This window comes from Chiroxiphia lanceolata, chromosome 6 (assembly GCF_009829145.1).
Source record: "Chiroxiphia lanceolata isolate bChiLan1 chromosome 6, bChiLan1.pri, whole genome shotgun sequence".
NCBI classification, from domain to species: Eukaryota; Metazoa; Chordata; class Aves; order Passeriformes; family Pipridae; genus Chiroxiphia; species Chiroxiphia lanceolata.
In genome coordinates, this window is record NC_045642.1 from 32,811,469 (window position 1) to 32,832,409 (window position 20,941).

The 20,941-nt window shown below is 36.5% G+C and overlaps 1 protein-coding gene across 1 annotated transcript in view; it reads right to left on the reverse strand.

The window, feature by feature from the left end:
* The window catches only part of RYR3 (ryanodine receptor 3), a 209,575-nt gene extending 197,856 nt beyond the window's left edge, over positions 1-11,719 (reverse strand). The window contains 1 exon segment of the mRNA XM_032689828.1: positions 11,592-11,719. Within this exon segment, the coding sequence (XP_032545719.1) occupies positions 11,592-11,642 (51 nt within the window). The 5' untranslated portion in view covers positions 11,643-11,719.
* Between the last annotated feature and the right edge of the window lie 9,222 nt (positions 11,720-20,941).

Genomic DNA, 20,941 nt, shown 5'->3' on the forward strand with positions numbered 1-20,941 from the left:
CTTTGAAGATTTTATTTTCCAGAGAAAACCCTAACTATTTGCAATTTTCCATTAAAAGCAAGCAAATTCCTTCTAGGACTTACAGTTTTGACAAGCCATGCATGTCAGAATGAATAAAAGGCCTGCCATTTCTTATAATTCCTTGAGTTTTTATGACCTCAAAAAACAAGAGACAGGAGGACAGTTGTTCTCACTCTGTTTTATATACCCTCAGATGGAGCTAAAGGGGACATATGTATGAACTGTGTATTAGTCTCTCTCTCTTTCCAATCTCTCCCTGGGAATATTCGCTACTAATGTGTACTCACAGTTGCTGAATATAAAGATTCTTTGTCTCCCTAGTCAAGTCTATCCCCATACTTCCTTTTTTTGATGACAATGATACCACTAAACTTCTCATCAAAAAAAAAAAATGCATCTCTGTGGGATAATTGCACCTGAGTCGCTTCCTTCTTATCCCATTAAATAATTAAGTCTTTTACAACTCATCCTTCTGTTGTCCACAAAAACTGGATTCATTACCCAGTGTGCAACAAGACAATAGTTACACACTCAAGAGAGACATTATTTATTTCAGGGTTGCATGAGCCTCGGTGGTCTGTGGCATTCCACAAGTCAAGCCCCCAACTATCAAAATTTTTTATTATTATTATATTTTAGAAAATAAAGGAATTAGCGTTCATTGGCTATGAGTTCCATAGTTCCCTTATTAAATGTTAGCCTATCATTTATTGGTTAATGATTCTCTCCCTTATGCTAATTAGTCTGCATGCTAAGTCTTTCCCTTCTTTTGGGTCAGTGGGCTTCTTGGATCAGTGGCCTGTGAGTCAGTGGTCGCAATTTCCACCTGCCGGAATTACCTTTAACCCAGCTGGAGCTGATTTCAGTACAATTACTGAGTTGGCTTTGTTGGTTTCTTCCTGCTCTCCTTACACAAATTCTGGTATCCACCTTTTCTTTTCTCTTTTCCCCAAAGGGAACCTGAGATAAGATAAGGGTGGTACTCTACAAGTGTGAAAGACTGGAATGCTGATGACTCAGACAATCCAGGTGCAAGCCAACAGTGTGCAAAGTAACCACCTAGGTGCTGAGGGTGTGCATTCCTGCTACCTCTGGCTACAAAGCTGGGTGTTGTTTCTTTGTCCTTACACAAATGACCAAGCTTCTGTAACTCCCCTCCAAGGAAGCCCTGGGATAATTCACACATGGCCTGAAGATATCCATCTCTGCTGATGGGCCATAAAGTAACATAAGGAGTGGTTGTTCTACTTGTTTAATGCTGAATTATTGTTTCACAACCAAATCTTTATATAAACATAGAATTAAATTCAATTGTTTTTTATTGAACTGCAGATGCAGTAGATCTCCCTTTCTGAATCTGCAGGCTTTCACATTTAGCGTATTTACCTTCCAATTATTACTTAGCAACAGTATACTCTCATCACATATAACTACCAAGGACCGATTTGTACGCATAGCTGTAACATTTTATCAAGTTCTACATATGAATATTACACTAACTTTTAAATAGCTGAAGACAGGATCTGCAGCCAGTGATCCAAGTAGTAGTCACAAGAGCCACACAAACTATGCATGTATTAGACAGAAAGTAACCAGAGTGAATATGCATAGCTGAAATTGTAACAGGAGAAGAAATACTTGGGAAGAAGCAAGTGCCGCCATTGCTTCAGTCCTCTATTTTAGGACAGCAGCACATTGTCCAACATTGTCTAAGGTAGCATTTCTGCAAACATAATTCTTCACCTTACATATCCCCCCAAATGCTTACATGATCAATGTGCAGTTATCTTGTAATCAAACCACTAACTTCAAAAAAAAAAAAAGCAATGGTCATGTGTGCCAAGAGCCCCAACTACATAAGTCTCTGATTGAATGCAAGGAGATAAAAGTTATTCTTGAGATGCCACTTCAGTCAAAGAAAACTGCACCTGGATGGTGACATGGTATGATGGGTCTAACTCAGCACTGCTAAAAGCTCACTGCTTCTGCCATGCTCATAAAATATTCCTACTTTCCAGAAAATAATAACTGTGTCTTTGCCTCTGTCCTCTGCAGCTGCGCTTGAGACGAAGAGCTCAGTGACTTCTACTGTAAAAACTATAAGCTCCAGTTTACTGTGAAAACACCTGGCTTTAGAAACGACAGGAAGAGAAAATGGAATACACAGAAGCTGGTTCTGAAACGGCTACATTATACAGCTGGATGATAGGGTGTTTCCCTACAGTGATGGATGCTGGAGATCTAAGGCATACACAGAAATAATGGGACTGGATATTGTTAACTGATGTTGCCAGAAAGTAGCCTGAGGTCAGGATAATCTTCCATTAGCTCCTGTGTTATCATTGGCTTCTGTTATTACTGTCTCTGTCTGGTTTGTTTTAGAAAAACAAAAAGACACAGATGTGAAAGATAAAAGTAGTAAATTAATTAGGATATAGTTAAATTGCATGAACACATGATAGAACTATGCATTTACATGATTAATTTTTTAAATAGCACTAGAAACATTCTACTGATGTCACAGACTATAACAGAATATCACTTCTATCATCTTTTGCCCATCTTTTTTTTTACTTGCAAATTCCCCCACTCCCCACCCCATTTTTTTATGTTGTGGTGAACGCATTTTACCCTTTAGAATGCTGTGATTTATGATTCTAAATGGTCTTCATATTGGCAAGGATAAGAAAGGTCATATTACCACTCTAATTGGCAAGTTAAGCTTTATAAACAGGCCCTTATTTCGTCAATGATGTTATTTAAGCCTAAGGTCAACCTTGAGAGAAGCTGGCTTGGGAAGATCCCTGGCAGATAAAAACAGGTCTTTCTAACAAAAACAAACTATAAAGTCTATTGATTTTAATCTTTTGAAAAGTGCAAAAAAAATGGATATGCGCTTTAGAAGAAGGTTATTAACTTGGAGTTTAATACTGACAGTTGGGGAGGTAATTTTTTAACACCAGAATGTTAACTAACTGTATCAATATTTCTACATATTATCAAACAACTTCTGAATTCTACAAACTACTGACATTAGGTATCTTTAGCGTGTATCAGGTGTATAGGTCTTCTGGGAATTTTCCATATACAAAAAAGATGAGACAGCGCAGTCAATGAACTTGGGAGTCTTGGGAAGTGGAAGTCATTTGGCCTTGAGCATTCTAGTGAATCATCTGTGACATTAGTACTAGTATATATTCTAAGCTTGATGAGCCTTGTACTCCCATTTGTACATGGTACCGCTGATGCAGTTTGAAACCATATTAAACCTTCAGTGCTGTAAATTAGTTCTGTCTCCTGTTAAACAGGTGTTTTGATTTCCAAGTTGAAATTCTATTTTTTGTACAAGTAATTTGGAAAGGATTTTATTTAAGTTGCAGTGCTTCTAGATTAAATTGTTATTGAAGAGATTTCAAATTGCTGCGATTGGGTCAAGGGAAGTTGGCTTTCTGGTACAAGGTATTAAGGAACACGGTCGAGTGCTGAAGTATCTGAAATACTCAAGATTGACAGAGATGTTTGTTGTGGACTAAAAACAGTTCAGGCGTGTGCTGACTACTCAGTTTACTGCACTTGCTTATTTGGATAAAAGCCCAGGAGAAGGAACAAACCTGATGTTACTATTGAATCTTTCACCTTATGTTGCTGTTGTCTCTGTCATTACTTCTACTGACAGTGACTGTCACTCCTCATCAGAGATGTGATGTGCCAGAAGAGGGAACTGGAAAAGGGAGGTTACCTGATCAACAGACTGTCCATCAGATCCAACTTACAGCTGAACCACATCTGTTGAGATTGAGAGTTGACTGACAGCAGGTGTGCAATGGCTGACAAGTATGTATGCATCATACTGCAGGTGAGACACTGCCAAAGCAGATCCAGGAGGGGAAAAAAAAAAATCAATTTTCCTGTAGGCTTTTACGACTCCCATGCATATCCCAATCTTAAACTACTTTAGACACACCCTGAGGTGTCACATATTTGCCAATTGTGCTTCAGAACATTACTGTAATTTCCAGTAAATAAGTTTCCAAAAGTTACCCAAGCACAGTAAGTATTTAGGTGGAAAACATCTTCTGAAATTAGAACATAAATTCTTTTAAAGTAACATGTGGTACATAATTTTAAATTTTCCAGCACCAAAACCACTATATCCTACCAGACAGAAGGAATGGTCTGGTGATGTTTTAATGACATTAAAGGCAGAATATAAATTTAAAATTTCTACATTGAGCAAATAAACCAAAATATTCACTGAGGCATACATTAGTACCTCATGTTTTCTTTCTGAATCTTTTAAAGTGTGTATATGTTAGCAATTGTTTTCTTAAATTGAGATGATAATTTTATTGTCTATAGAGGTCTGTGCTTATAATATAGCTGCACTATTATTATGTGCCACTTGGGAAAATATGCATGTCATGTATGTATGAAGTCAAGAAATACATGACTTTTAACTAGTGTCCTGTATTTGAATTCAATATATTCAAAATAACTGCATGCCAGCTTTATTTTTCTTCTCCTCCATGCCTGCAACTGTTTTAATTTTTGGAATCTGTAGCTAATGCACCTGGTAGCATTTGGCTGTGTGGTCACAGCACTGCCATGGGAACTGAGAAGAGGCAGTATTCACTGCTGGATTTCAATATGAATCATACACAGTTAGCATGCATGGGATTAGAGATCAGACAACCCACTTGCTGCATTCTGTAAAAATGTAGGAACATCACTAACAAACTCACTGTTTATTACTGAAGACACTAATTCTTATTCAAACACCAAAAAGCAGGGTATGAGCAGAGGATAAATCCCTACAACAACCACCAGTGAGGTTAGGGGGAAATAGGGAAGAATATGCCTGGAGCATTACTTTAGGATTATTGCATGGTCACAAATCCTACCAAAAGGGTTTTCACTCACTAACATTCTAAGGCAAAATGGAAGAGTTTTGCCTGACTGTAACAAATTTGATGTTATTTCAGCAGAACTGCATCAACACCAATACCCCCAAAAACAAAACTGGAAAAAAAAAAAAAGAAAATAAATTAATAAGGAGTTAGTTATATCTATCCTAGAAGTTAAACCTACTATGAATATGCTCAATCTCACAATTATTTTATAAGAATATACTACATTTATAATATGGTAATATATTTACCGATTTCTCTTTGAAATAGAATTTTTAAAATTTATTCTCTAGAAAGAAACAGTAGAAAAGCATGATACTGAGTTCATGTAGTGTAATGTTACTCTGATTTTAACCAGTGTAGGCTGGTCAATACGAAGCAGCTTGCAAAAGTGCAACTCATTACATATAATTACATATATCCCATATATACTTATGATATGATATATACATACATATATCATACACACACACACATACTATGATTACATATTGTTGTACAACACATCTCTGAACTTTACTGCTCTCCACTCTCATAGAAAAAAATAGGATTACACTCTATTCTATAAATCCATGCTAAACAAAATGTAAGAAATACATCGGGGGAATGGACCAAACAATGTGCCACCTCCAACACCAGCCTGTAATGTCAGGACCTTTGGAAGTGTGTTACTACCTCAACTACCTCCCATTTGATAGAGAGAAATCAGCCTTCACCTCTGACCAATCATGATGCGAGTCCTCGTTATCCACCGGTTGTATCTGCAAAAACTGTACTCGCCTTTACTTTTTTCTGGCCCCTTTACTTGATGTAGTGTTTCAACAAATCATCACCCAGCAAATGCATTGTTTCCAGAATATTTATTACAGTTTTTCTTTAATTTACTCATTACACTAGTAGATCTACTTCATAATTGTGTCTGTAACTGGAATGCCAGAAATAACTACCTTATAACATGCTGGACATCATTTCACTGCCTTCTCATATTCTCTTTTTGCCTTCCTCTGTTATCTTTCCTCTTATTTTAATTGTAAACTTTTGACAGCAGAAACATTCCACTCATTCTGTGTTTGCACCACAAGCTGGCAACAGACCTCAGGATCCTAACTCAGAGAAAGACTGAAGTATACCAAGACAAATTATGTGATGTACTATGAAATTATAATGCAGTTGTGGCTATATCACCCCTTTTTTCCTCAACATCAGCTATTAAATTCCAACCATTAAATAAACCTCAAACAACTTTCATTAAATTAAACATAACAAACTGCTGAAGTGTTTCCCTTTCCATCTAAACATGGTGCAAAGAATCATTCCATGCCAGGAGCCTAAAATACAAACTTATATTAGATTATTTCACTCTAAAAGAGAAATTATTACAGATTAATTGAATGGCTGATATAGATATCAAGCAACTACTCCAGTATGTTTAGAGGTAGCAAAAAAGACACACTATCCAGTCTGAAGGTATGACTGTTGTCTCTATAGTATGGTAGAGTATTTGCTAAAAATTCTGCCTTGAAAAGGGGTTGAAATTAATTGCAGATAGCCTGTTTAAGAAGCTAAAAGAAATCTGCTTGAAAGACCTTTTATAAATGGAGAGGAAGAGATATGGTGTAGTTTTTGTTTTGTTTGTTGTACAATTTGTTATACTTCTTAAAAGACTTATAAATATTGTCTGTTATACAATTGTTTAAAACTATGCCAATAGGATCAGAAGGGAGAGATTTAACACATAGAGATAAATAGATACACAGACACAGAAATATTTAATTCAAAAAGTATTTAACTCATAATATGCACCAGCTCTCAGAAACAATTCAAGTTTTATATAACATTATTCTTCCTTTACTTTTACCCTTTTCCTAGAAGGAATTTACTGACTACTGGACAACTGCTCTCTCATGAATTGCAGTACATTTCAGTGACAATAGACAAAATGTTCTAATTAATTTGAAAACAATACCATGGAACACACAGAACTGTTCCAGAAGCACACAGAACCCGTGCCAGCTCCCTTAAAAAGGGCTTCAGGAAAATTCCACTGATTTGATCTAAAGGCATTTCTTATCTTTTACTATACAGAAAATTCTATATCACTTTTCTATGATTTCATACACAACTCACTGAGGTAAATTTCCATATTTTCCCAGTTTTAAATTAACAACCACTAAAACCTTCTCCCTAGAAATATCTTTCATTATTGTCTGATATTTGGACGTTTGTCCCATATATTTGTTTGCAAGTATTTATCTGGTGAGCATTATATAGGAGATATTTGTGCTCTGCTTAATCAAGCTATGGAGATCTGTTCTACAGAATGTCAGCATGCAGTTAGTAGCATAACTATTAGATGTAAAGTTGGATTACTAAGGATAATTTATTTTCATATTTCCACTTCATACATTCTTTGTTATGTCACTAGGGATACACCACTAGAGACACAGATTTGATAAAATGACATGTATTAAATGCACCTAAAGAACTGGTTTTATGCTACACTAATCCTGGGTAAACGAAATAATTCAGTACCACTCCTAAAATAATTTTTAAAAAGGATGATATAATCACTTTTTATATTTATATCTGGCAACAGTGAAGATGATTGAAAAAAAGAAAATCTAATTCATACTATACCTGACAGTTCATATTGTAAAACTGAGATTACTTCCCATCTCATATGTAACATCTCAACAGTAGAAGAGCTTGTTTCCAAGCAATATAGATTGGAAAGTGTATCCACCTATACATCTCTGTGTAAGTCACTAAGCTGTCTTGTTTCTGAGCAGCAATTTAATACACAAATTATCAAAAAAAATCTGAAAAAACAACTGTACACTCATTGTGTAAATCTATGTACGTGGATTAGATCCTGAAAAAAAAATTCCAGATATTCTATTCTAGGTGTTTGTAACAACAGTACTTTGCTATTTAACTACAGTCAGACTATAGAAGAAAGCAATTTCCCACTTCTATGTGTAAATTTTTAGATAATGATTTGAGAGGTTTATCAGAACACTTAAAGTTAGGTCATTGAGACAAGCTGTTAAAAGAGCAAAAGTCAGAGAAAAATCAGCTGCTAAAGCCTTTGTCACTCAGAAAAACAAAGGACTTGTAACCAGCTGGGGAAATAATCATGGATACACAGAGACATGCACAAAGGCATCACACACTATACTCATACATGCCAACACACACACACTATTTAGATCTGGAAAACAAGGCAAAACTTTCTTGACTAATGAACCGTCTCAAAAAAACCCCAGTATTTCTATTAAAATTAATATGATGAATTTCAAGAAAAATAACAAAGCAATAGACCTATTAACTAATTTACCACCATAATTTGGACCCTAAGATGGCAAACCACTTTGATATGCTTCATTACAAGGACATTTATACTGCACAAGGCAGGGGTGGGACTTCCTCTCGCCCCCAACCATGCTCTCTGTTAGCAAGTGACTATATAAGTATTTCTGATGGAGAAAGACATAAGCTCTCTGATCCAAGACATCACCTCATATTTGATAAATTCAGCAGCAGTGAGAACTTGTGAATAATTTTGGAAGAGGAGAGGACTTTGTCTATTTATCATAGTAGTAAAGTCCCAGTAGCTAGGAAAGTCTTGAAGGAGAATACTTTACAGTCACTCATCTACATTGCCAAGGGCTCCAGGGTTCCTTCTGTATCCCTTAGTGCATTATCTCAAAACAACACAGGTTAACATATGTGTTCTCACCTAATGCTGCATAATGTCAGCTTCACTGATTTCTCATATATTCATGCCTCAGGAAGGGCTAACAAATAAACAATAGGAGGAAATCACCTAAACAAACATTCCATGGCAGTATTGCACGTTACACACATGCAACAAGTGTTCTGCTTCTCTCTTCCATACACATACAATGAATATCCAGAGTGAAATCCAGAAAAAAGCCACCAACTAGAAAACTTGAGAAAAAATTCCAAGCATTATTACAAAAAACAAAACATCACAGATTTCATAACAAAGACCAAGCACTAAGTGCAAGAAAAAACTATGTGTGTTTATATATTTAATTTATATTCATACTGAACAAGTCAGGGGAAAAATCAGAAAGGAAATTACACTGTATTGGTAACACCTCCCTTGAAATGCTGTCATTGCATATAAAGGCTTCACACAAGCATTGGGACGTACTGGAAATGAGTACTGAAGACACACTACTACTACTAGGACAATGATAGTGTTGTTATCCTCTCTGGAACTGGCTAAGGTCTTTGTCATTCCCATTGGTGCCAAACTAATCAAATACGTATTGAAACAAAAAGTGATAGTAAAAAACTTTCCATTAAATGTTATACATGTGCCCACTACTCTCTAGAAACAAATACAGGCATCATTGTCATTCATTTCCAAGCTTCTTAACCTTCTATAGGAGCAGAGAACCTAAAAGTGAGGCACAAAACTATACAACGACTTAGATCTGGAAGGGTAAAAAATCATAACCAATGAAAAATGGAGGATAAATGGAAATTTCTCTTTGAGATAGCAAACATTAATTTTAGTGGACTTTCAAGGGTTGATTCTCTTACTCTTTCAAAAAATACTGTATGATATCTTTGAATTAAAAAATATCTAATCTTATTTTATACCTAACCAAGAAAGAGCTATCTCTGAGAGCCTAAAACACCCTAGACCACTTCTCTCTAAAGACTCAAAAATAAGAAAATCGAGATCAACATTTTCAAAGGAAGATTCAGCTGCACAAGCCTGGGAAACATTCACTAGCAATCCAAATTCCCAGAAAACATTTTGATCTGGAGAAGATTCTAATTGATCAACAATTTCACTGGAAGAGTTCTAAAGGACTGCTGTAGTTTATGTTTGTATGTACAGTGTTTAGGCAGCAATAAAAGCTGTAAGAAATCAGTACTGAAGGTGAACCTCACTGTAGCACTTAGTACCTCAGGAACCAGAAATGGTTCCTTTCTCAGTATATTAAGAAACAACAATTCATCCATTCCCCACGAACGTGAAGGAATTTATTTATAATGGAGAGGAGACAGCAGTAACTGATATGATCTTTGAGAGAAAGAAGTAGCTGGGACTTCTAGGACAGAAATCTAGTCCATTTTTTTTCTCTGTAAAAGATTGCTTAACACTAAGTAGAAGGAACACTTCTGCATAGCCTCACTTTTACTATTTCCATTTTAACCCACACCTCTACTTAGCACTTTATTTTAATCATTGGAAAGCAGTGCAATAGTTATTCTAGCACGAGAGTGGGTCACAGCAGCAGAAACTGCCATCTCACGTAGCACACGCAGGCTACCTATGAAAAGGCAAAGCTTCTGACTTCATCACTGAGGATGACTCTCCAGTCAAGGCAACAACTTAGAAAGTGAAAGGATGAAGGATATTCATTTAAAGCTCCTGTCTTGAATTAAAGCACCTTCTCCTAAAGGCTGAGTTATCTGCTAAACTATGTAATGCAGGTACGTCTAGAAAGTGCAGTGGAGGGGAGGGATGTTGGAAAACATTCTTCTTTGTGATTATCCATTCCCCACCCCCCTCCATGAAATTCTCCGAAGCTTAAAAAGTGCTAATGACACTTCATCACACCTAAACAGCAGAAGCCATCACCACTCTCCAACCTTTTATCTCACATACATAAATTATCCCAGCCTCCCACAAATCAACCTTGTAATTTCTTACTTTGGGAACTTAGCATGTTTTATTTTAGTAACTTATCCTTTAAAGTTCAATCAACTCTAGAGGAGACTGTTTCTAGAACATTGACAAATGTGAAGTAAAGTTTCATTTGTCACAAACGAAAAGTAAAGATAGTATGGAAAGAGAATACACTCATTAATAGCAGGTTTTTTCATGCTAGTTACACAACAACACAATCTTAGTCATGCAGGGTAAAAATAATGAGACACAAGATGACACATGAAAAGGATCTTATACTCTTCCTAAAAATTAATGCATGTACACTACTTGCCTAAAAGTCCAGATTAGTTGTCATACTAGATTTGTGTAAAGCTTTAGGAAAGAATGGTGTGAGGGCTCTCTACAGAAAACTACACTAAGTGAAGGCTATTTCACTAATTAACACCCCTTCCCAAAAATGTGCTTATCTCCTTTTAAGATAAGCTTCTTTTAAGTAAAGACCCCAAACATTTCCAGAGCCCTGACTTCAACATCTGTTGGTATTCCTTACACAGAAGTGTGCTTCTGTGTGCATGTTTATCAGAAGAGGTCGTCAAGGGCTTGCTAGGTTTATTCATCATTTTAAGGCACTCCTATTTGCAAAGCTTCTGTTAATGTCAGTGAAATCTAACCCAGACAGAAGTTTCAGAGGTCACATATTTGGCATGCTACATTTAGAAACCCAAGTACGAAGTTGACGAGGACGCTTCAAACACAAGGGATTACAGCGGAAATAGGTCTCCTTATACCAAACTGGCTATTGAGCAAATTCAAGGAAGAACACACTGAGACTGCCTGATGCTATTAAAGCTCATATTCTTGCTTTATTTTTTCCACCGACTAAATCAATTCTCCCATTTGGCAAAGCCCAGCACAGAAATAACACTTTATTTCTACTACAGCAGAAAAGAAATAGACATGAGACACAAAATCATGTACTACATGACCTATAAAAAGCAGATACTTACAGTTCGTAGGAACTGTATTTCATCTTCCCCTCCTTCACCCCCTTCAGCCATGGCTCTTGAGGAGTCAGCTCTGCTGAGACTGATCGCCTCCACCGTCAGCTCACTGCGCTCTGTATCGCTCCTCTCCTATCAGTATTAGCATATAGCTAATCCACAGCCATATAGGGAGCTCAGCTAACTCCACTGCACTGCAGACTGTCAGTCAACCCCCTCACTGCCAGAGCCAACTGCGCTGCTTTTCCAGCTCATAGCAAGCAATTCTTTTCCTTTTCTCTGTAGCTTGGAGGCAAAACCCCCTACTGTTAAGCTATTGCAGGAAGCATTACATGCATCACTAGGTGTTGATTTTTTTTCCCCCTCCAGATGCTGTCTGGTCAAAACAGCAATAATGGTGAAGTGTTAATGAAAGCATAGCTTGTGCTTCCATTTTCACAGATCAGGGTTCCCAATTTTGCACTGATTTGTATCAAATTCAGCAACTCTGAACCTATTAATTATGCAGCAGAAGGATGTAACTCTGATGATCACAGGACAAGCTCATTTTGACAGCAGGTATTTTCAGCTTGCTTACAATAATTTCCATTTCTTGCTTCTCTGCATAAGCAGCTGCAAATCTGATTTCCATCTGATCTGAACCAACTGTGTGTAGTTATTTGTGCTATCTTTTACATGGTATTTATAACTATATCCTAAGGACTTGTACCTTTTCAGGACTGCAACTGAATATGTATAGAGGATGGTACATATTTACTTCACAGCCCATAAAACACAGTTAAAATAAAACTTAAAATAACCTTAAGTTTTAGTTCAATAATGAATAAATTTTTAATTGATGAAAATTAATATTTATTACTTCAGTATGAGCAAATGATCAAGGAAAAAACAGATCAACTCTAGAACAAAATTTAATTAAGTGAAGGGAGGAAAACAGAAAGGACACAAAGAAACAGAAGAAAGCACTGAGGAGGCTTAGCCAACCAATTTACTATATGATCTTGAATTTTGTGGTAAGGTTGCAACCACAACCTACCCATACGTTCTAACCCTGCGAAGCATTACCCAAATTTTGTGCAATCCATATTTACATTGACACATTCCCTCACAGACTACCATATGTATACATCTTTTTTCTCAATAAGAGCATATTTATGTTTTACAAATGAAAAACATAGGCATGAGGGTAAGGAAAGAATAATTTTCTTGCAGTCACAAGGACAAGTGTAGCACACTGAAAACTGAAACTATATACTCTGTGCCCACATGCAAATACATTTATACACAACTGTCCTCTGGACATGGAAGCCAATGCACTGTGCCTTTCCACCCCCACCTCCCTACCCTCCACCACCAAAACTAATAGTATTCTGATTTTGCAGTAATTAAAGTAAGCATAGTCACAAGCCAAACTATGAAATGCCCAAGAGTTTCTCTCCTTGATGGGAAAAAGGCTCTGAAAAATGTTTTATTTCACTCTCTCTTATTACCCTGAGAAACTCTGTCCAAAAAATAATGACAATCCCATTACTCAGCAACAGGCAACTTCAGGTCAAAAGCAACTCAGAAGCCTCTAGCTGACACAGTCATACAGGCTCTCCTTCCAGTCTGTCCATCCCCTTCCCCCATCCTGTACTTTTGGTTGAATGCTGTGAGGAAGAAAAAGAGCTTTGTGCAAGACAAAGGCAATGTGATAGAAAATTATTTCTTTGAAGTACCAGAAAACTGATATGGTTGGTATTTGAGCATCCATTTCTGTGTTTGGCTTTTGTGATGTTTATCTTAAACTACAGCCATCTTTAGATGAATGCTTCATCTCTTTCCTCATCAATACAAAGAACATAACCTAACGGATCTTCCTGACAGAATATTGTTATTCCAGAGGGAAAAATATAATCAATCGGAGGAGTGAGGAAAATTTGCCTAAAGAAAAAGCATGCCACTCAGTGTTTACTAAAAAACAGATAAGACAGAGAGGCTTACTATGATACATGTTTATCCATACCTTTATATTCTTTACTATTCTACATTCTAGTGAAAGGTGTCCTTGACCAGGGAAGGGGCAGAGGGGAGAGGGAGGCTGTTGGAACTAGGTGATTTTTAAGGATCTTTCCAACCCAAGCCATTGTATGATTCTATTATATTCACAGTGGATTTGATACAGATATTTCATGGCAAAATCTACACATGTAAGGACCATTTTATACATGTTAGGACAGCTTTACTGTAAATGAAACAACCTTTCAATCATACTACTTTAATTTGAAAGATTATAAACAAGAAATACCTGAAAACCTGAGAAAATAAGCACAAGATTCATGGAAACTACGAGTGTTTATTTCCTTCACAAATAGAAATCAACGTCATGCAGTACATTGCTGGTCAAATTTTATTCAAGTTATGCAGTGAGATTTCTGGATAGTAATTTCTGAACATGCAAAGCTGAGGTGAATCCACCTGAATCAAATTAAAAGGGGGAAAAATATAATCTTTCAAATATTTTCCTCAGATATTGGAGTTTCCATTAAAATGCTCCTTATTAAACTGAGAAAATTCAGAGTAAAATACTAAATTTATATCAGTTAATATAGATAGCTATAGTTATCTATGTCTGCAACTCCTAATAAGGCAGATATAGAGGTTACCAATTTTTTTTTTTTAAACAGACATCAACATGCTGAGATCTCACTTTGCATTTTTTTAAACAACAGACAAAGCATACGGAAAGAGGAATATTGGTAACACCTCAAGCATTATAGCAGAGATTAAGTAGGATATCTAAAATTCTGATTCATGTCAAACCAGTAGGTATGTTTTTCTGTTTGTAAGTCCCTCTATTGTTTGATATTCAGCTTTACAAAGTAGCCTGTGCATTGTTTTGGGAAACAATTTCCTATCATAATAGGTAAAATATTTTGTTTAGATTTCCTCTTTTTAAAATTAAGTTTAATGCAAAACCATTTCAGAACACTTCTGTTCCTTGGAGTATTGTTCTGCTTGGTGTTACGCCTGTATATTTAAGGAGAAAAGTATTGAGCTGCTACAGCATAATGAAATGTACATCTCCTGAAAACTTAGGTTTTTTCCTAGGACTTCTCCATTGCTCCAAGACTGAGATTTGGCTGTTTGTGGTACCACACTTAATCAGAAGTCGCATTTAGATGAAGTATAATGCCTTGCATTTCTGATTTCTTAATACTAACTTGTTTTAAAAAAAATATGTTTCTAAAACCGCAAAATTTACTGAAGCTATGACTAAAAGAATATGACATCAGGTAACTACAGTAAATCAATCCAAAATGATCATATATTTCACACACTATATATGTGTATATATATATACACACATATGCAGTCACTCTGCTTTACTGGAGATGACGGTGGGGTGCAACATTCACAGGTCAAATAATCTGAATTTGGACCACGGTGTGTTTTATGATATCCTATTCAACCCAATCACATCTAAATCTGTAATTTAGCTCTTTTGCTGCTGACAACATTCTGGACAGAGTCCATGGTATTTTAGAGCTATCAAAAGAATTTGTCTACAAAACAAACTTAAGGAAAACTGCCTTTCAGTTTTCAGCACAAACATGCTGCCTGCTTATTCTTCAACATAAGCTCTTCCCTCTTACTAAGGGATTCAGGCTGACTCACTCTTCACACGAGTTCTTGATCCTAAGTTAGCTTTTGGCAGGCCTTCATGGCTGCTGCCACCAAACAATAACTCAGAATTTTTGTAGGGGCAGTAGCCTCGCAATAAAGTAGTAACACGGACTTTACAAAAGAAAATAAACAGTCATCCTGTTGTAATAAATGGATATCTGAAAGGTAAACAACTTTTTGTTGTGTGTATTTTACCTTTCTAAGGTTGACTCAACACCCCTAATCAAAGATGAATCAAATAGCTAGTAGAAGATATTTACAAGACCTGCAACAGTAAGTACATGCACACTCATATTTTCAAAAGCACAGGTAATACCAGTTACTTAAGTGTATGTTGGGTGAGGAGTCAAAATTATATTCTCCACTGATAATTACAGGCCTTAGTGCTAAAATTTAGATGCTGCTTAAGACTGACATGTCTCTGCATTCTTTATGTCTCTTAAGTACATAAATATGCAAAAATACAGGTTTTAAAATGTGATTAAAAGAAACAAATTGTTTTCTTTACAAAAACTTCACAAAAGTCTTCAAATTCATTATGTTGGCTATTTTTAGCAGTGAGCTCCTTGTTCAGTTCACAAACATTAGGCATTTAAAACAGGTGAATATTTCATTCACAGAAGAGAAAACTACTTCTGTGAATATGCAATGATCAAGTTTTTTGTTCACTTTTGGGGGTGGTTTTTTTGTTGGTTTTGTTTTGTTTTGCTATTTGGGTTTTTCTGATTTTTTTTTTACTTATTTATTCTAGAGGAATTGCATTACATTTTACTGTGGAAAATGTGGGATCTTGGTCAAATTGAGAAAAACCTTCATCGGAAGACTTCCAGTTTGAGAATTTAGAGAGAGAATGATTTTATTAATTTACACATATTTCCAAACTTCATCTACATTTTTTTCTGTCCTTTAAAAAATTTCTTTTGTTGGATTTTACGCACATCTTGTGTCACTGCTTTGTTATACATCGCAAAGTTTTATTTTGTTTTTAAAAGTTGAGGCAATCTTTGATGCAATTCTTTATGAATATAGAAAGAATAAAGTGTGTTATATAATATTACACAATCCATAGCAGAATATCAGTACTGCTTGTAAGGCCTAATTCAGTGACTTTTCAAGCAAATTCAGCACTATTTAATTCAAAATGAGGAAAGGACAATATCTCAGAACACATGCTGAAAAACTTGTTCTTCACCAATGATCAAAAGTTTATGTTAGATTGCCATCTGGTGGTATCAGGTTAAAAAGAGTCTGTGTCTAGGTAGGCATAATCATTCAACATTATGTTAACCAAAGTCATTGGGAATCTCATTTCCAATTTTATTATAGACTATGCAGCACATTTTTTACTACAGTCTACACTATGTACTCTGATACTGCACCTTCTGAGAAACCTTTGTTTTCTCAGAAAGAAAACAAAACAAAACAAAACCCACAAAGTATGCTCAGAAGTTTTTTTCTAAACCTAAAATGTCAGTACCTCAATAGGACTTTCTCTTGTTTCCAAAAACACATTTACTCCAATTCCAGTTAACTTAAGTCTGCCAAAACAAAGACTTTCTTCATCTTTTAAAAATTCCCCCTTGAAACTGGAGCTCAAGGAGTGAACAGGAAAAAATATTTCACTTGAACTTCACAGACAGGTGTAATTCAGACTAGGCTCTTAAAGCTGACACTTGGAATAGCAACTACATTAGAGCTTACATGGTGTGAAACATTAGGAGTGTGATTTTTCACAGAGTCACAGAATCACAGAATTGGTAAAGTTGGAAGGGACCACAGTGGGCCATCTGGTCCAGCCTCCCTGTTCAAGCAGGGTCATCCTAGAGCACATGGCACAGGATTGCATCCAGACAGTTCTTGAATAACTCCAGTGAGGAAGACTCCACAACCTCTCTGGGAAATCTGTTCCAGTGCTCAGTCACCTGCACAGTTGTTAAGATCCAGTTATTAAAATTATTAGAAATGCCTCTACCCGAATGAAGGTGCAAATGAGACTAAATGCCAAAGTCAATAGTATGGGTTTTATTTAATGGTAAATGTGAGACAGAGAGATAGAAAGAAACAGGGAAAAGGCGTGTGTGTGGGGATGGGTAGAAGAAGGAAAGTGACAGTGAGAGATTAAAATGGAAGAAGTATCACCACTCTGTGTAACCCAGCATCATCCTGTTGGTCCAGTTCTTCTAGTCTTCTTGGTGGTGAGGGTTTCCCAAAAAACATAGAGTCTAGTGGATTAATATACATTCAGGAGATGGCAGGCACCTCCCTTTGGGGAGGGAAGCTTTGCAGACTCTTGTAACAGGTTTGTGGCCTCACATGCAGTCTTCTCATGGTGGAACAGATTAGGGGGGCGTTTTGGGGATCTTTGGTGGTTTATGACCTCTTCTGAGCTGCCTCTCATGTGAATGTCCTGTGTGTATGTGGTCTTCGGGGCGGGGTGGTGGTGGTGGTGTGGCAGGGAATTACTCCTTTGGTTTTGTGTGGAGAGATTTCACCATCACACACACAAACTGCTTCTCCCCCCCCACCCTCTGAGCCCAGATAGGGCTGATTCTTAACACAGATACATTCTTGTTTCCTGAGCTTTGTTTACTTCTCCTCAGACTTGAGATGATTAGACAACATTATCTCAAGTCCCCAGTCCCAGTTCAAATTCCAGTCAGGAGGCATTGACAGGAAGGGGTGCTTTGGTGGCCACAGACAGACTATTGCTTCCTTGCAGTTTAACAAAAAGTCTTTCTATGATTTTGACAATGTTTAAGACATTACTGACATTTCAGTCCATCACAATAGTAAAGAAGTTCTTCCTCATATTAAGGTGGAACTTCTCGTGCATCTGTTTCTGCCCACTGCCTCTTGTCCTATTGCTTAGCACCACTTCCCCTTATTGCCACAACCTTTCAAAGATGATTGTCAGCAGTCTAGCTATTGTTTCCACCAGCTTTCTCAGCATTTGCAGATGCATCCCATCAGGTGTTAGTTTTCCTTAGTTTTTCTTTTGTTACTGATATATTTGAAGAAGCCCTTCTTGTTGTCCTTGACATTCTTGGCCAGATTTAATTCCAGATGGGTCTTTTCCATCCTTGTTTCATTTCTACTCACTCTGACAAAATCCCTATATTCATTCCAAATTGCCTGACCCTTCTTCCATCTCCTGTGTATTTCTTGCTTACACCTGAGTAATGACAGGAGTTCTTGCTCTTTGGGATTCACCATTCTTGAGCCTGGAAGAAGTGATCCTTGAATATCAACCAGTTCTCTTGGATCCCTCTTCCCTGAAGGGCCTGTTCCCATGGGATTCTCCCAAGAAAATCCCTGAAGAGGCTAAAGTTAGCTCTCCTGAAATCTGTGGTTGCAACCTTACTTGCTGCTCTGTTTCCTCCTCATCCGATACTGAACTCCACAATCTCATGGCCACCACAGCCAAGGCTGTCCCCAACCTTCACATCTCCCAATGAGGCATTCCCTGTTAGTATAAGGTTGAGTAGCACACCCTGTGGGATCCTTCACTACCTGTGACAGGAAGTTGTCATCAATGTTTTTCACAAACTTCCTGGACTGTTTTGCTTCAGTGTGGTTTCTCCAGCAGATGTCAGAGTAGTTAAAGTTGCAAGATACAGGGAGATTATCTCTGGGAAAACATAAAACATTCCTGGTCTCAAAATGATACCAATATCGAATTTCACGTTTCTGCTCCAAACTATTATATATGATATGGACAAACTTGTATTTCTAAGCTTGCTTTATTCTTGAAATGCCTGTTTGTTCCTGTCATATATTCTCAAATCTTATCCATCTGGCATAGATGAAGCATGACTATTTCAGCATAATCTATAAGCATATAAGCATAGATTGTTTTGATGAACAACCTGCAGTTATGCAAAAAAAAATTCAGCCTATCAGTCAACAGAGAACCAAGCTAATTGAGTTTGTTTGCAATAAAAGCATGACTAACCATTCCCAAAGAACTGAGACAGAATACAGTTCTGAACTAGCAATGCTGAGGAGCTGACTGTCTTCATGTGACACAGAATACTGACACAAGTCAAATGATGAATTTTCAAACTATAGCATGTCAGAATTAGGAGCTACCATGTAGTTCGTGTTTCTCTTGCATCTACCATGTAGTTCAAGAATTACCACCATAAAATATCAAGATCGTATCAGCTAATTATAGAGCTGCAGCTATACAAGTAACCTTAATTTCTGTCCAACTCTCAATGCTTTGTAATTGTTAACTTCCTGCAAGGCCATTGTAATTGCTGCCAATACAATTACTATAGCTTTTTTATAATCTGAACAGCTGAATTTCAATAGATTGCATATATACAGTGTTTTGTATTCAGCTGTGTTGTTCAGTTGTGATGGGTAAAGTAAGTCTCCCAGTAATGTTTTTGGACTGCCTCTGTGAAAATTGTACAAGAACTCTCCATTGGATTTACTTTAGTTTCTGATTTACCTTTATTTTCTCAGAGCTTTTATACATAAATAATTACTGTATATAAAATTATTATAGAAAATTAATCCACATTATTAAACTCCTTTATTAAACTATATCAATATTCACTCCTCTTCTAAACGGAATTAACAGAATGTCAATACATACTCGGACTTAGAGAAAATTGCCTATGGACATTTATTGAAAACACTGAATATCTTTAATCATTTCATATTATCTCTGATGTGACTCCCTATAAAGTGAGATCTCACAGTAGCATAGAAAGAAATAGAGTCTAAAAAAGGCATAGTTTCTATTGCAAGTATTTTTTAGTGTATCACAAATTAACCCCAGGCAAATATCAATTCCAGAAAAAGTGCTCAGAAGAAAGGACAGCTGGGACCAGGATAAGAATCAGAGAAACCTGCAATGTAAATTGATAGCATCCTATTCCTCAACACTAACTTACCTTAGTATTTTGTTTTGTGACTTGTATTCTAAGCCCTTATACTTCCGTATCTCCTACCACCTATTTCAGAAACCTCTCTTTTATTAATTGATGCTTGTATTTATGGCTGGCTTGCTTTCTTACAAATTGTATACTGTATAAGAGTCATCAGTACTATAGTTTCGTTTTGCTTTACCAAGGAGTTTCAGAAAACGTACTTTAAGTTCCACTTACAAATACTGCAACTTAAAATAATATCTTCTAACAATCCTGAAGTATTTCTGTTACTGAGAACTGAGTAGCACCGTGCCCCATACTAGGTTTGTTGCTGTTAATGACCAAAATTACAGACCAATTACTTCCTTATTATATAAACACTACTAATGGGATAAAATGAGCTTTAGAATGCTCAACACGAATGTCCTCTTTATTCCCTGTCAGTTTGCTTCAGATCTAACCCTTAGTAGTTTCCTGTCTTGCCTGGTTTCAACTTTCTCAGAACACCCTCTCACCAAAACCCAGCCATGAGGTTTGTATGTCATAGTATATAATATGTTATCAATGGGTACAATGTGACAAGCTGTAACCATTGAGAGGGATGTGAATAATTCGTGAAAGCAGATGGGTCTCTACTATTATTTCAACCATCTCTCAATGGTTATTTTTATTAACCTATTGTGTACCATCAACAAACCAGAGAATTTTCCAGGTATTTCAAGGAAAGATAGCATCAGAAAGCTTATTCCATATACACAATATCTTATTTTACATAAAAATTAAGATATTTTAGGGGAAGAAATATCTTTA